The sequence below is a fragment of the Pleuronectes platessa genome, chromosome 16 (genome assembly GCF_947347685.1).
Source record: "Pleuronectes platessa chromosome 16, fPlePla1.1, whole genome shotgun sequence".
Classification (NCBI taxonomy): domain Eukaryota; kingdom Metazoa; phylum Chordata; class Actinopteri; order Pleuronectiformes; family Pleuronectidae; genus Pleuronectes; species Pleuronectes platessa.
In genome coordinates, this window is record NC_070641.1 from 17565757 (window position 1) to 17577973 (window position 12217).

The 12217-nt window shown below is 42.7% G+C and overlaps 2 protein-coding genes across 2 annotated transcripts; both read left to right on the forward strand.

The window, feature by feature from the left end:
* The first annotated feature begins 676 nt into the window (after window positions 1-676).
* LOC128458189 (parvalbumin beta) lies at window positions 677-7378 on the forward strand. Its single transcript, XM_053442916.1, has 5 exons — window positions 677-746; window positions 1244-1320; window positions 6553-6685; window positions 7004-7113; window positions 7353-7378. The coding sequence occupies exons 2-5, from the start codon at window positions 1260-1262 to the stop codon at window positions 7376-7378; spliced, it is 330 nt and encodes a 109-aa protein (XP_053298891.1). The 5' UTR covers window positions 677-746; window positions 1244-1259.
* Window positions 7379-9118: 1740 nt separating this feature from the next.
* On the forward strand, window positions 9119-11339 carry LOC128459214 (parvalbumin beta-2). The gene is made up of 5 exons (XM_053444325.1): window positions 9119-9206; window positions 9813-9879; window positions 9990-10122; window positions 10880-10989; window positions 11105-11339. Exons 2-5 carry the CDS (start codon window positions 9819-9821, stop codon window positions 11128-11130), a joined length of 330 nt encoding a protein of 109 aa, XP_053300300.1. The 5' UTR covers window positions 9119-9206; window positions 9813-9818; the 3' UTR covers window positions 11131-11339.
* Window positions 11340-12217: the final 878 nt, after the last annotated feature.

A 12217-nucleotide genomic window follows, 5' to 3' on the forward strand; every position in this document is an offset into this window, starting at 1 on the left:
ATATAGCACAGTGAATATTGCAGAGTTAAGAGAGTTAAAGTGCAGTCCATAACATATAACAATCAATAAATGCAATCCTATGTTTGTTAACACGTTGCAATGGTTATAAGTCTCATATAATATCATATCATATCATATATAGTTTACATATACAGTTGCGTATTCATGTGTCTGCACAGTTTCTTTAAATTGACTAGACACAATTAATTCTAAAAGTTAGAACAGTAGCAATAACTACCACAGTCATCTGATCTGTTAATGGGTTTTCTATTACCTGAGCATGCTGCTATTATTCCTCACCAATACGAATAATAACAATTAAGATTTGAATATGAATAACATCGTGGATTATGAGTAGTGGTGGTTTCTGTTGTAGCAGTAAACATAAGTGGTAGGATAAATATCACAATCAAAATTTCCACGGATAAAAGTAAATTTATTTTAGATTATCAGTTTTAATTTCTATTATGATTCTTTTTATGCCTGCGAGTGTGAACAACAGTATGAGTAAGAAAATTATCTGCTCTGATTAACTGATGATGAAGGAGGAGCAGGAGGAGCAGGAGGAGGAGGAGGAGGCGGAGGAGGAGGAGGCATCCTGTGTTGCGTGGGGGGAATCTCCTTGGGTTTGAGGACAGATACGTCAGGTTGCTTCTTGTTCTCTGGATCACGAAGCTGCAAGAGGCACAAAGCAAACAAGGCAGAGATCGTAGACTCAGAGCGCGGAACCCTCGTCCAAAAACACAGTGAGTACCAAGTTTTTCTGCAAATTCATGTGCACTCCTACTTTTGAAGTCCTGTGTGTATCTATTGGAGCATCTCAATTAGTTTTCAGTGCAGGAAGGGGGACGTAAGGGGGAAATAAGACGTGCGTTCCTCTTTTTATTTGCTCCTTTAAGTGACTTAAGCAAGTTCTAACCATAAGTCAATTTCCCTCTGCTTTAAACAATGCCACAATAACTTAATTGCTCCAACTGAGAACAGACCGCACTCTTTCATCCCCGGCTAGTGTGGCTGCACCCTATTGTGAATGTGGTGCAGCACAATTGATTAGAGGTACAACTCAGCTCCACAGTGTCAGACAGTGCTGATAGACTATGCCAAGAGGAATGATAAGGCTTAACCTATCCACAAGTTTTCGACTGTCTTTAGACTGTTACCTGACAGCAGGAAACACCTGTGCCAGTTTCATTTACCATCACTTTGCATTTCCTCCATGTGTGTGTGTGTGCATATCCCTCAGGCACTCACAGAGGACCATGGCATTTGCAGGGATGCTGAGTGAGGAGGACATCAGGGCTGCGGTCCAGGCTTGTCAAGGTGAGTCAGACATGCAGCTCACACTCACTCGCAGGGGCACACACAGTTTACACACATCTGATTATTAACACAAGAACACATCCCATGCGATAAGTGAATTTACTGCACATCCTCTCACATATTGTGGCGAGAGACACAGGCAGCATCAAACCCTCTCCCACAGGGGACGGCTGTATGATGTGTTGTTCACAGGGAGCCAGCAGGTAACCTGGCAGCCGTGAGGCAGGAGGGGAGTTACCACCCAGTTACCAAAGTGTTTATGCTGAGCGTTCACTCAGGGAAGACCATATCCTACGAATTATACTGCTCTCACATCCCAAACCCCTTAATTATTTATCTCCAGCAATTATATCTGCATGACAGGGCAGATATCGCTCAACCGTTCCAATGGAAATCAAATGTCAGCGCTTACATGCCCTTTATTCAAGAATACCCCGTAACGTTTTAGGCAAAGTAACATTTAAACTTTTCCAGGTGTATTTTTGTTATCTGTACTTTTTGTATGTCAAAATATGAAAAAAAAATGTCAAGTATCAATATAAGGAGGTAGCATTTCTATAACTTATGATAAAAAGGGGTGGAAAACTAAAGTTTCTAATGAAAGTTGGGACAACCTTTTTTAGGACAACCCTCCCTTATTTCAATCTTTTATCAAATCAGAGTGTAATTCTTTTAATATCTCATGCGATGCAAGTGATGTCTTCTTCAGCAAGTCATTTCAGTTACTTGAAGGTAACTTATTCTAGATCAGAGTTGCCACTCTGAACAGCTCTATAAGCAAAGGGCTTTTAACATTGAGGTTTGTATTAGAGCCACGGGCGATATTCAGTGTGCTTTGACTGTTTCAATGGCATAATGACAACGCCTGAAATGGTGTAAGACAGTGATGCGCTGCGGGGTCTATATTGGTAAATGTCATTGGAAGTCATCTGAGCGAAAGAGTGAATGTGACATCTCTATTCAGCCCCTCGCCATTCTTGCTTTCTTGTCATTCTGCGATTGACCTCTCACTCCCTTGTCTGACTCTCCTGTTCCCTTTCTCTCCCCCCCCCCCCCCCCCCCCCCATTCTCTCTCTCTCTCTCTATTTTCCCATTTAGCTCCAGGCACATTCAACTTCAAGTCCTTCTTTGCCCAAGTGGGACTCGCCGGCTCATCTGAGGCAGATGGAAAGAAAGTGTTTACGGTCCTCGACCAAGACATGAGCGGATACATTGAAGAAGAGGAGCTCAAGTAAGGATGGATGTGTGTGTGAGTGTTTGTGTGTGTGTGTGTGTGTGTGTGTGTGTGTGTGTGTGTGTGTGTGTGTGTGTGTGTGTGTGTGTGTGTGTGTGTTTGCTCGTGCTAGAGCAAGGTTGCTGGGTGACTCGTTTGTTATGGCCCTCAAGCAAAGATTAGGCCTTCCTGAATGGAGCAGCATTTTCACTATGAATGAATTGAGTAATCCATGGGGGAGGACTGGTGAGTGATAGAAAGGGTGATTGCAACCTCCCAGAAAGGCCTGAAAGGGAAGATGAGCAACACCCTCTGAAAAGACAAGGTCCAAGTTGATTTAAGTCTAAACTTATTGCTGATTTTTTGTTTTTTGTTTTCCAACCATCAGACTGTTCCTTCAGAATTTCTCTCCGGGGGCAAGGGAGCTGACTGTGGTGGAGACAAAGTCCCTCATGTCTGCAGGAGATAAGGACGATGATGGAAAGATTGGGATGGAAGGTGGGTGCTGGTGACACATGGGGAAAAGATGCAGTACACACTTGCACAGGGGAGCTGTCCACCACTTAGTGCTGAAGTTGCAGTTGATTAAAAAGCCCATATGAACAATCTTTAGAACTGTGCCCTCAAACAAATGAGCAGATATTATGGGTTTGTTGAGTCATGATGCTGCATAACGATGAAATGTTACCTGCAGAAAACAAATTCACTCTTTCTTTTGACCTCCTCAGAGTTCTGTGACCTCCTGAAATAAAGAGAATGAACACACGTGACAACAGATGTCTTTCAAAATGGAAAATCCCTACTTTCCAGATGGTTTGTGGCGAAGAACCTCAGATATTCTGTCCCTGCCTGCTGCTCTCCTCGTTGACGTGTGTGTTTAAGATGTTTGGTGGACAGACAGCGAAAGCTGGATTTTAATTGTGTGTGTGTGTGTGTGTATTTGGTGAATCAGGTACCTGGAATGGATTAATAAATGTATTTATTAGATGTGAAATCCTTGTCTTCTGGTAATTATTATACAGAACGTATGAAGGGTCTCATTTCATCCCTTATTTGATGATAAGATGAAACTTTGTGGTGGGATTTTAATCAATAGTAACAAGATATATACACTTTCAGTTTCAATTAATCCTGAGTATAAAGTCTGAGCTTTATCATTTACTGCACATTTATGATGTTAAGACTAGATTATGGTAATTTATTAGGGATATTCCACCACTCGATATCGATAAGAGAGAGCTGGTTCTTGATGTTCTTCAATAAAGTGACATCTGATGATTACAGTTGCTACATTTATTAATAAAAAGCAAAGTGCATGAAATTGCTCAGCCATACACAACTCAACCCATCTAAAGGATCTGGAGGAAGATGACTGGACAGACTGATGTGGAGGAAAAGAGCTTCAGAGATTTTATCTGCCCAAAAAACTGTTGCAATTGGGACAATTCAAAACCCAGATTTTACAGATCTTTAACAAAATCGTCTTTAAAATAGGCGAAATGTTGCCTTTTAGATTGACAGGAACCTACTTCACGTGCATATTTGTTGGTCCAGGGAATTCCGGCGTTAGGGCCAGTACTGCCTTCTGCTGGACGGATTCCGAATTCCTGCACATTGAGCCGAGACATTCCCAAGTAATTATGAGAAATACTTTTCATTCACACAGCAGACGCATGTGTGAAGTGTCTCTGGGATTAAGATTCCAAGAAACTTAATTTGAAACAGTCCCACGAGGCGTAATTCATAAAGAGGTCATATAGGCCACACAAACCCATCTATCAGTCACTGAGGGGGGCGGGGGGACTCTGCCATCCTCGGTTCAGTTATCAACGTGTGGAAATGAGAATCGTTTAGATCGTCGGGGCAAAATGAGTTGTCAACATATTGCTAACTTGTCCACGTGGTCGCGCACGCACAGGAAATGGTCGAATGCATGTTTGGTGCATTGCCTATTAAGGACAGGGATCTGCGGCGGGGTAGGCCCCGAAGTCTCAGTCCCCTGCAGGGCGCTGAGTTCGTGTCTCCTCTCCGCAGCTCCACGCGCTGCCAGCGCAGTTCAGGTGAACCATATGGAAATGTGATGTATAGAAAACTAATGACACAGGGCTGCACATATCCACCAGCTGAGACCGTCTCAGGGCGGTGTTGCAACTCCCATCCCTCCGATTCAGGAATAGAAAGCCTGACTCCGAAAGTTTATAATCAACTCATTAAAAAAAAGAAAGAAAAACCATGTGAGAAATAAGCAGACGATTAACTGCATTAACCCCCCCCCCCCCCCCCATCTGAAATTCGACACGCACACACACACCAAAGAGAAGATGATCAAATGAAGCTGATGATGATTATTAAAGATCAAATATTATATATATGCATTTAGTGACATGTATATATATTAAATGTGGAAAGACAGGAAATCAACTGTCCCTATACTGAAACATAGCTCAATATCGTAGGAATAACACAAAGAGTATTTAAAGTTAATGTGTTTGCACAGGAGTATATGAGCAGATCACATATATCTACACTGATATAAATGCTGGACATTTAACCCAGTGAATTAATTATTTCCTGTAAACAGAATCTGGCATTGAATCAAAAATAGATGTTGGGACACGTGACTCGCACTATCACCCATTTCCCATTCCCTTCATTAATAGCCTTCACTCAGATCAAACTCGCAGCAATAAAAAAAAAAACCATTCCCGACAAATAAATCAATGACTGGAGTGCAACGTATCCCGTGGAATGAGCGCGCAGCGGGGCCTGCTCGGGTTTCCACACGTCTATAGCTATAGGCCTCCGCGCACATGGCAGCTCCATCCTCATTTGTTCGCCTAAAAATAGGACTAGACCAGTAGACACATTTTTTCGAAACCCATGCATCTTGGTACCTGATACTGAGACGCAAAGCTCTGTAAATGGTGTTGCTCGTGGATATATAAGAGAGAGGGATCGGGGTCTTGCATTCACTCGAGTCACTCTTGGTTTTCACTCTCCTCAACGCAGCTCAAAGGTGAGTGGGAAGTTGTGCGTCCCCAGCAGAGGCTTCACAGTCTTCTCTGGCAGATTGCACTGGGAGGACAGGGATTCAGACCAGGAGCTCCCCCACATGGACTATAAACCCGTTGAGAGAGATGGAACCAGCAAGCTCCACTCGGACCACAGGACGAACCAAACAGTGCAGAAAAACGGAGGCCAACTGTGGCCATTTGGTTTCAAAGGATCTTGTGGATGATAAACGCGCAATTTTTCTTTATTTCTCTTAACCGGATGAATTATCATCGCGTTTCCCCGGCTGTGTGATTCGCATTGCCGTTAGTTGGCCTGTGGGAGCATCATCTATTTAGTGCCAGAGCAGCTTAACGCGTTGGCAGAGACAGAGTCAGAGCTGTGCTGCTGTGATCAGACATCCGGAGGGCAGAGTAGCTGCAGGAGTGGAGCTGCTGCTGCGTGGCGAACACTGCTCACTAAAGCGATTTAAGCAATAAACATAGGGCTTTGGAAATGATGCTTTCCAATGATGAAATTAGCTGAACCTTTATTTTCTTGTGAAGATGATGTTAGCCCTTTCTTGTGAAGATGATGTTAGCCCTCAGCCTTAAATCTTTTAACTGTTTCATGGATAAAGTCTGAATACCTCCAGGTATCCCTGGCTCTCTGAGTATAGGCCTGTGTGAATCTCCCTGATGCACAGCAATCCGTATTTCAGCTTGGCAGGATATTTGTAACACACAAATATGACCACTGTGCAGGATTGGAGATGCTCACACTAATCCTGTCTTCTTCTCCCCTCTCTCAGAATCAAAATAAAAAATGGCCCTTGCTGCTAACCTCGATGCCGGAAAGGTGAAGGCCGCTCTGGACGGCTGCGCTGGTGAGCCTCACTACCTTCATATTCACTCAATTGATCTGGTCACATTAGTTTTACACAGTAATCATATTACATCAGCACTGAATGGCTGTGTCGTGCTCCTGCAGCCTGTTGAGTTCTAATGGTTTTCAAATGTGTGTTCCAGCTGCTGACTCCTTCAACTACAAGACGTTCTTCGGCGCCTGCGGCCTGGCCGGCAAGAGCGCTGATGAGATCAAGGTTGCCTTCGGCGTCATTGACCAGGATGCCAGTGGCTACATTGAGGAGGAAGAGCTCAAGTAAGACATTACAGCTGACACTCAAGACTCATTGGCCCAAAATATAGTATTACTGTATTGTTAGGTCTAAATCAATAGGTAAAAACCAGTGGGGGGATGTTTTCATTTCACCTAACTTATGTTGGCTATAATTTTAGGGCCCATAAAACATTGACAGCACGAAAGAAACTTTAAATGTCAAATTAAAGCCCACATTTCAAACCAAGGGGACAGGCTTTTAGAAACATTGTATTTGAGTTGTTATCAATATCAATCAGAATCAATCAATACAGGCTGAACTGTGCTTCAATTTGAACTTCTTCTCTGTCCACTTGTCAGGCTGTTCCTGCAGAACTTCTCCGCAGGTGCCAGAGCACTCACCGACAAGGAGACCGCAGCCTTCCTCGCCGCTGGTGACAGTGATAATGACGGCAAGATCGGAGTTGATGGTAAGAGTTCCCTGCAGAGCATCGTGTACACTCCTACAAAGACATGACATATATACGCCCTGACGCCTGCAGCCTCACTCTTAACAACAACTCACATTCTCTCCATATCTGCACACACACAAACCATTGGTCCAGAGTGTGGATCCAATCAGACTCCATCACACCAACCTCATGACACACTGCAAATATCTGAAATCATTTTGTTCTCTTCTAATGGCAATTTTATTCTACTTTCACAGAGTTCGCTGCCCTTGTCAAGGCATAAGAATTTCCATTGACCAAGATCCACCTCCTTTCACGGAACTGCAAACACCTTGCAAGATTCAGTAATCATCAGCTGAAAGAATATTTTTTATATCTTATTTATGAGTTGCCTGCAGAATATATCTCAACATGGAACACATACTGTTAATGTTATTCAGGTGTGTTAAATGTTCTGAAAATTGACTTGTGCAAACTGTACAACGCCATCTGCAGATCTGAGGATGAGTGACAAACCAGGAATAAAAACTCTTTTGGTGTAAAAGTCATCCTGTTCAGGTCAGTCTTCTTTGAATCGGTCATCTTGTCTTGCATTCTACAAGCCACTGGTTTCACATAGCTGCAGCTACTGCATGTCAACACAGAGGGCTGAGGGTGAGGCGGCGCTAAACGAGTTTCCACCTGCCAGGGCCTCTGAATGCTCGGGAGGTGCTGAGAGACGGTTGAAGTGACCTGCCAGACACTTGTTTTGATAATTAGTTAATGAGAGGGAGAGTGGGGCTGGACTCAGGCCAGGGCCCGGCAAACACAGCAGGGGCTGGGGGGTGGCCCTGGGGGCTTTGCTGGGATACTTCCTGGACCCAGGGAGGTTTGCAATGGATAGCTGTCACACACAGTGTAATTAGGTGTGCTGCTCCAAGGTCTTTTTCTCCACCAACTGCTGCGTAGTCAATTAGATGATGTGCGGTGGCAACAGGAGGGCTATTAACAGCCATCGTTGCATCAGCAAGACCTTTTAGCAGGTTACTGCCAAGATGCACATCTTTAGTGCTTCTCAGCAAAGAATTGCATTTTGACTGTGCCACATTTTCAATTGTAGAAATACATTTAATCTTCAGCAAAACGGCTCATCTGACAAATAGGTCTGCTGCTCCTGATCAAATTAACACTGGGTTTGCTCTATACAAAGTTATTTCATTCATTTTTACGACTGTGACATGCTGAACTGTCCTCGGTGGAAAAGTCCTGCTACACTTAAGACTGCTGACCTGAAAGTGCAGGTCAGCAGTTTAAACTCTCAACCAAGACACTCAATGACAGCTGTCTACTGTCAGACCAGTGCTGCCACCTACAGGCCAAAGCTGCTCGCTCAGCATTTCAATTTGAGCTGCACAGACAAACATTTAAGCCTTTAAACGAGATTACAAAGAGCTGCATTGTGCAATACGTATCCTGAATGAAGAAGTGTTCCCAGAACAATATCAATTCAACCAATCTGCATGAAAAATACAGCTTGACAATAACTTGATTTTAAAAACAATTATTAACACAGCCATAATTTCACAACATATAATATTCTAAATAGTCTAAAAGGCTAAATCCTCTACTTTTGCCTATTTCATATTAGATATTGAACACAAATTGGCAAATCATATCTAAACACACTAAGTAAACTTAAATTAAAGTCATGGATAAAATAGCCAGTGCCTTCCAATCACCAAAAAGCTGGAAAAAAAAAAAACATAGGAGCCACTTACACCAGTTCTAAAGCATGCATCAGTATCCAGCTTCTTGAATATAACTATATGTTGCATGCAGCACTTGCAACTCGCCCTCCTCAGCAGTGTACGGGCCTATTCTTAGCAGCGGGACATATTAAAGACTTCTTCAAACGCACCTTTTAAGCGTCTTCATTTGTGAAACCTAAAATAGACAGCTCACTTCAGGACACATGTTTGCCACCCCCCTTCCCCAGTGGTGTCAGTTGTCTTATGCCTCGGATTTGGATGGGGTGAAACTATAAAAAGGTCACCGGGAGCACCGGAAAGATCACTGCAGTCGACTCGAGTCTGTCTGTCTCATCTGTACTCTGCAAAGCAAAGACAACAGAGGTGAGTTTGAATGAAAATGGACAAAAGGGGGAAAAAACACAATCGTGGGATCGGACAAAGCCTCAGCATCTGGCTTTCCACCTTTAGAGAAAACTTGAATGATTTTTAACAGTTAAAGTTAGATCAGGATATTGGCACCAAAGCATTTAAAGAAAGAAACGCCTTTTTTTTTTTACATTTTTCTTGTCTTTTCTAATTTTTTTATTTTTTATTGCGAGGAGAAGAACAACTGGATTACTGGTTTGACCTCTGAGCATCTGTAGCGCAGCAGGAGGAAGCTCACAGCTGACTATCTCAGTCTCGTACAGGGGATTCGGAAACGCATTATGTTAACGTGTCATTCAGAAAGAAGTGGACTGAATCTTTTTATTTAATACAAATTTAAATAATTTATTGGTTATGTTTTTCTGTCATTGCTCCAATGATAATTGGGATAGATTTTTGGTGTCTAACAGATTTAAATTTAGGCTCTTAGTATTTTAAAGAGATGTGGGTGTGAGCCACATCTAGATCATCAACAATATATGATATGGTAAAAGATGGCTTCCTGGCAATATATCCTATATGATCAAAAATATCATCATGCCTGGTGTTTCATTCCTGCAGATCAAAATGGCCTTCAAAAACATACTGGAAGATGCTAAAATCGCTGCAGCCCTGGCGGAGTGCAAAGGTGACAACTACATAATCCCTGAGTAGTGGTCTATGGGCTCATCTGTTCTAAGCACTAACAGCTACTCTATATTTTTTTTTTTACTCTGTGACAACCTGTGTTGATTTCAGACGCTGGCACGTTCTGCCACAAGAAGTTCTTCACCACCTGTGGTCTGGCTGGCAAGAGCGCTGCAGACATAAAGAAGGCTTTCTATGTCATTGACCAGGACAAGAGCGCTTTCATTGAGGAAGACGAGCTGAAGTAAGACACACACACACACACACAAACACACACACTCACACACACACGACCCCCCTCTAAACATATAGCACCAAATCACACAAATGGCATTGTCGCATATTGTGCTATTTCAATCAACAGTGATGTGTGCCTGTGTCTTTAAGTCCAGTGAGTATCAGGAACTGCAGTATTGTTCTAACCATGCAGCCTATGTGGACTGTGGGAATGTAGTGGTGGGGATCACAGGGGCAAACTATCTTTAGCCAGCAGCCTGTTTTACAAGGACTTTCTATTTTTCACTCTTTTGACAACTAGCAGAGGAGATTCTATTATTATTATTATTATTATTATTATTATTATTATTATTATTATTATTATTATTATTATTATTATACATTACTTTTTCTGTCTAGAAGATAACATCGGCCTCATTGTCCATTGGCTGGGCAATAAAACAATATCAGTAATTACTGCAATATAGTTTTCATCAATAGCAATCTGATGAAAGTCCAATAGATGTGGATATGTTGCTTATGCATTGTATAATTGCATTACACATAATTGATCTACCTCTGATATGTAAAACATTGAAGAGTTTAAAACCGCAGCCTTTAGCCAGGAGCAGAAATCAGTCCGAAATCATAATGCGGCATTTATGGTGATAACAATCGATAACGACTGATGGCAGCTATCTTCTTGATCAAGATGTTTGCCGTGTGTCTGTGGTATTTATATGAATAAGTGAAGTGATGGCGTCGCCTCCTCTGTGTGTCCTCAGGCTGTTCCTGCAGAACTTCCAGGCAAGTGCACGCGCTCTCACCGATGCAGAGACCAAGGCTTTCCTGAAGGCCGGCGACACCGACAATGATGGCAAGATCGGTGATGATGGTAAGTGCTCCCTCACTCTACAGAACTTCTTCAGACATTTCTCAGTTGCATCTCTGAGCTGCCATCAACTGATCGTCTCTCCTCTTGCATTCCACCCCCCCCCTCCCCCCTGCAGAGTTCGTTGTCATGGTTAATGCATAAACTGTGCAACCCACCAACAACACCAGCTCTGATGGAACAACAAAGCCCACATCGACCTCCCCCCTTGTTCATCTGAATATAAATGACTTTTATACATTTGCTCCAGAGACGTTTCCTCCTCTACCCAACACACTGTCCAAAACTGATGTTTGTGAATGTTGCTCGGTTGTGTTCATGTCTTAAATATGAATTTTGCTTACTGTAAAATCTATGATGCACTTTCCAGGAACGAACTGTATAATAAAAAAAGAGAGTGAATATTCCTTTTGCACGGTTTTTGGGGATGCTTATCCTTCCTACATGATCTGTGTCTCTTTTTAATTTACACAAAATCCTAATCTGACACATTCCGAATGACAGACTTCTATTTCATTGTGCTTGTTTGCCATGAAACTTAATGTGTGCCAAGGCTAAGGAACAATGGATGAAGAGAAATAAAGCATTGGTGGGCCTTGGCACGTCACACACACACACTCGCACACACACAAACACACACACACACACGCACACAAACACACACACTCGCAGCTCACATGCAGCTCACATGCAGCTCACATGCAGGTTCTGTCATGCAGCTCCACCCTGCAGCCACTAGATGGCGTCACATCCATGAACACCAGATGAACAGACACTCACAGGAGACGTCAAGTAAATCATCAAGTCAATAAAACAGCAACAGTTTAGATATAATTCGAATCCCTCGCTTCAGGTAGTTTGGGTTCATTGTGGATGTTTGTGGATTAAAAGAATAAGATAATAATAAGGATTTGCAGCTATATAAATTTAAACTGCAGTTGTTCAGTGGGTGATCGCAGGCCACCAAATTTAACCAGAAAACAAAAACAAGATCTTCAATTTAATTAAAGGTAACTGAACATCTTAGGTGTTCCAATGCTGTGCAGAGAAAACGAGCCGTACAATATATGTCAGTCCAGGTCCTCCTCTTGTCCTCCTCTGAACCCCTCTCCATGTGGATGAACGAGGCTCGAACAGGGCATTAGCAAATGTAAATGAATAAGTTATTGCCCTGTAACAGTATAGTCCACGAGGTATCAACATGCCAACATGACATCATGCAGCGGGTGTG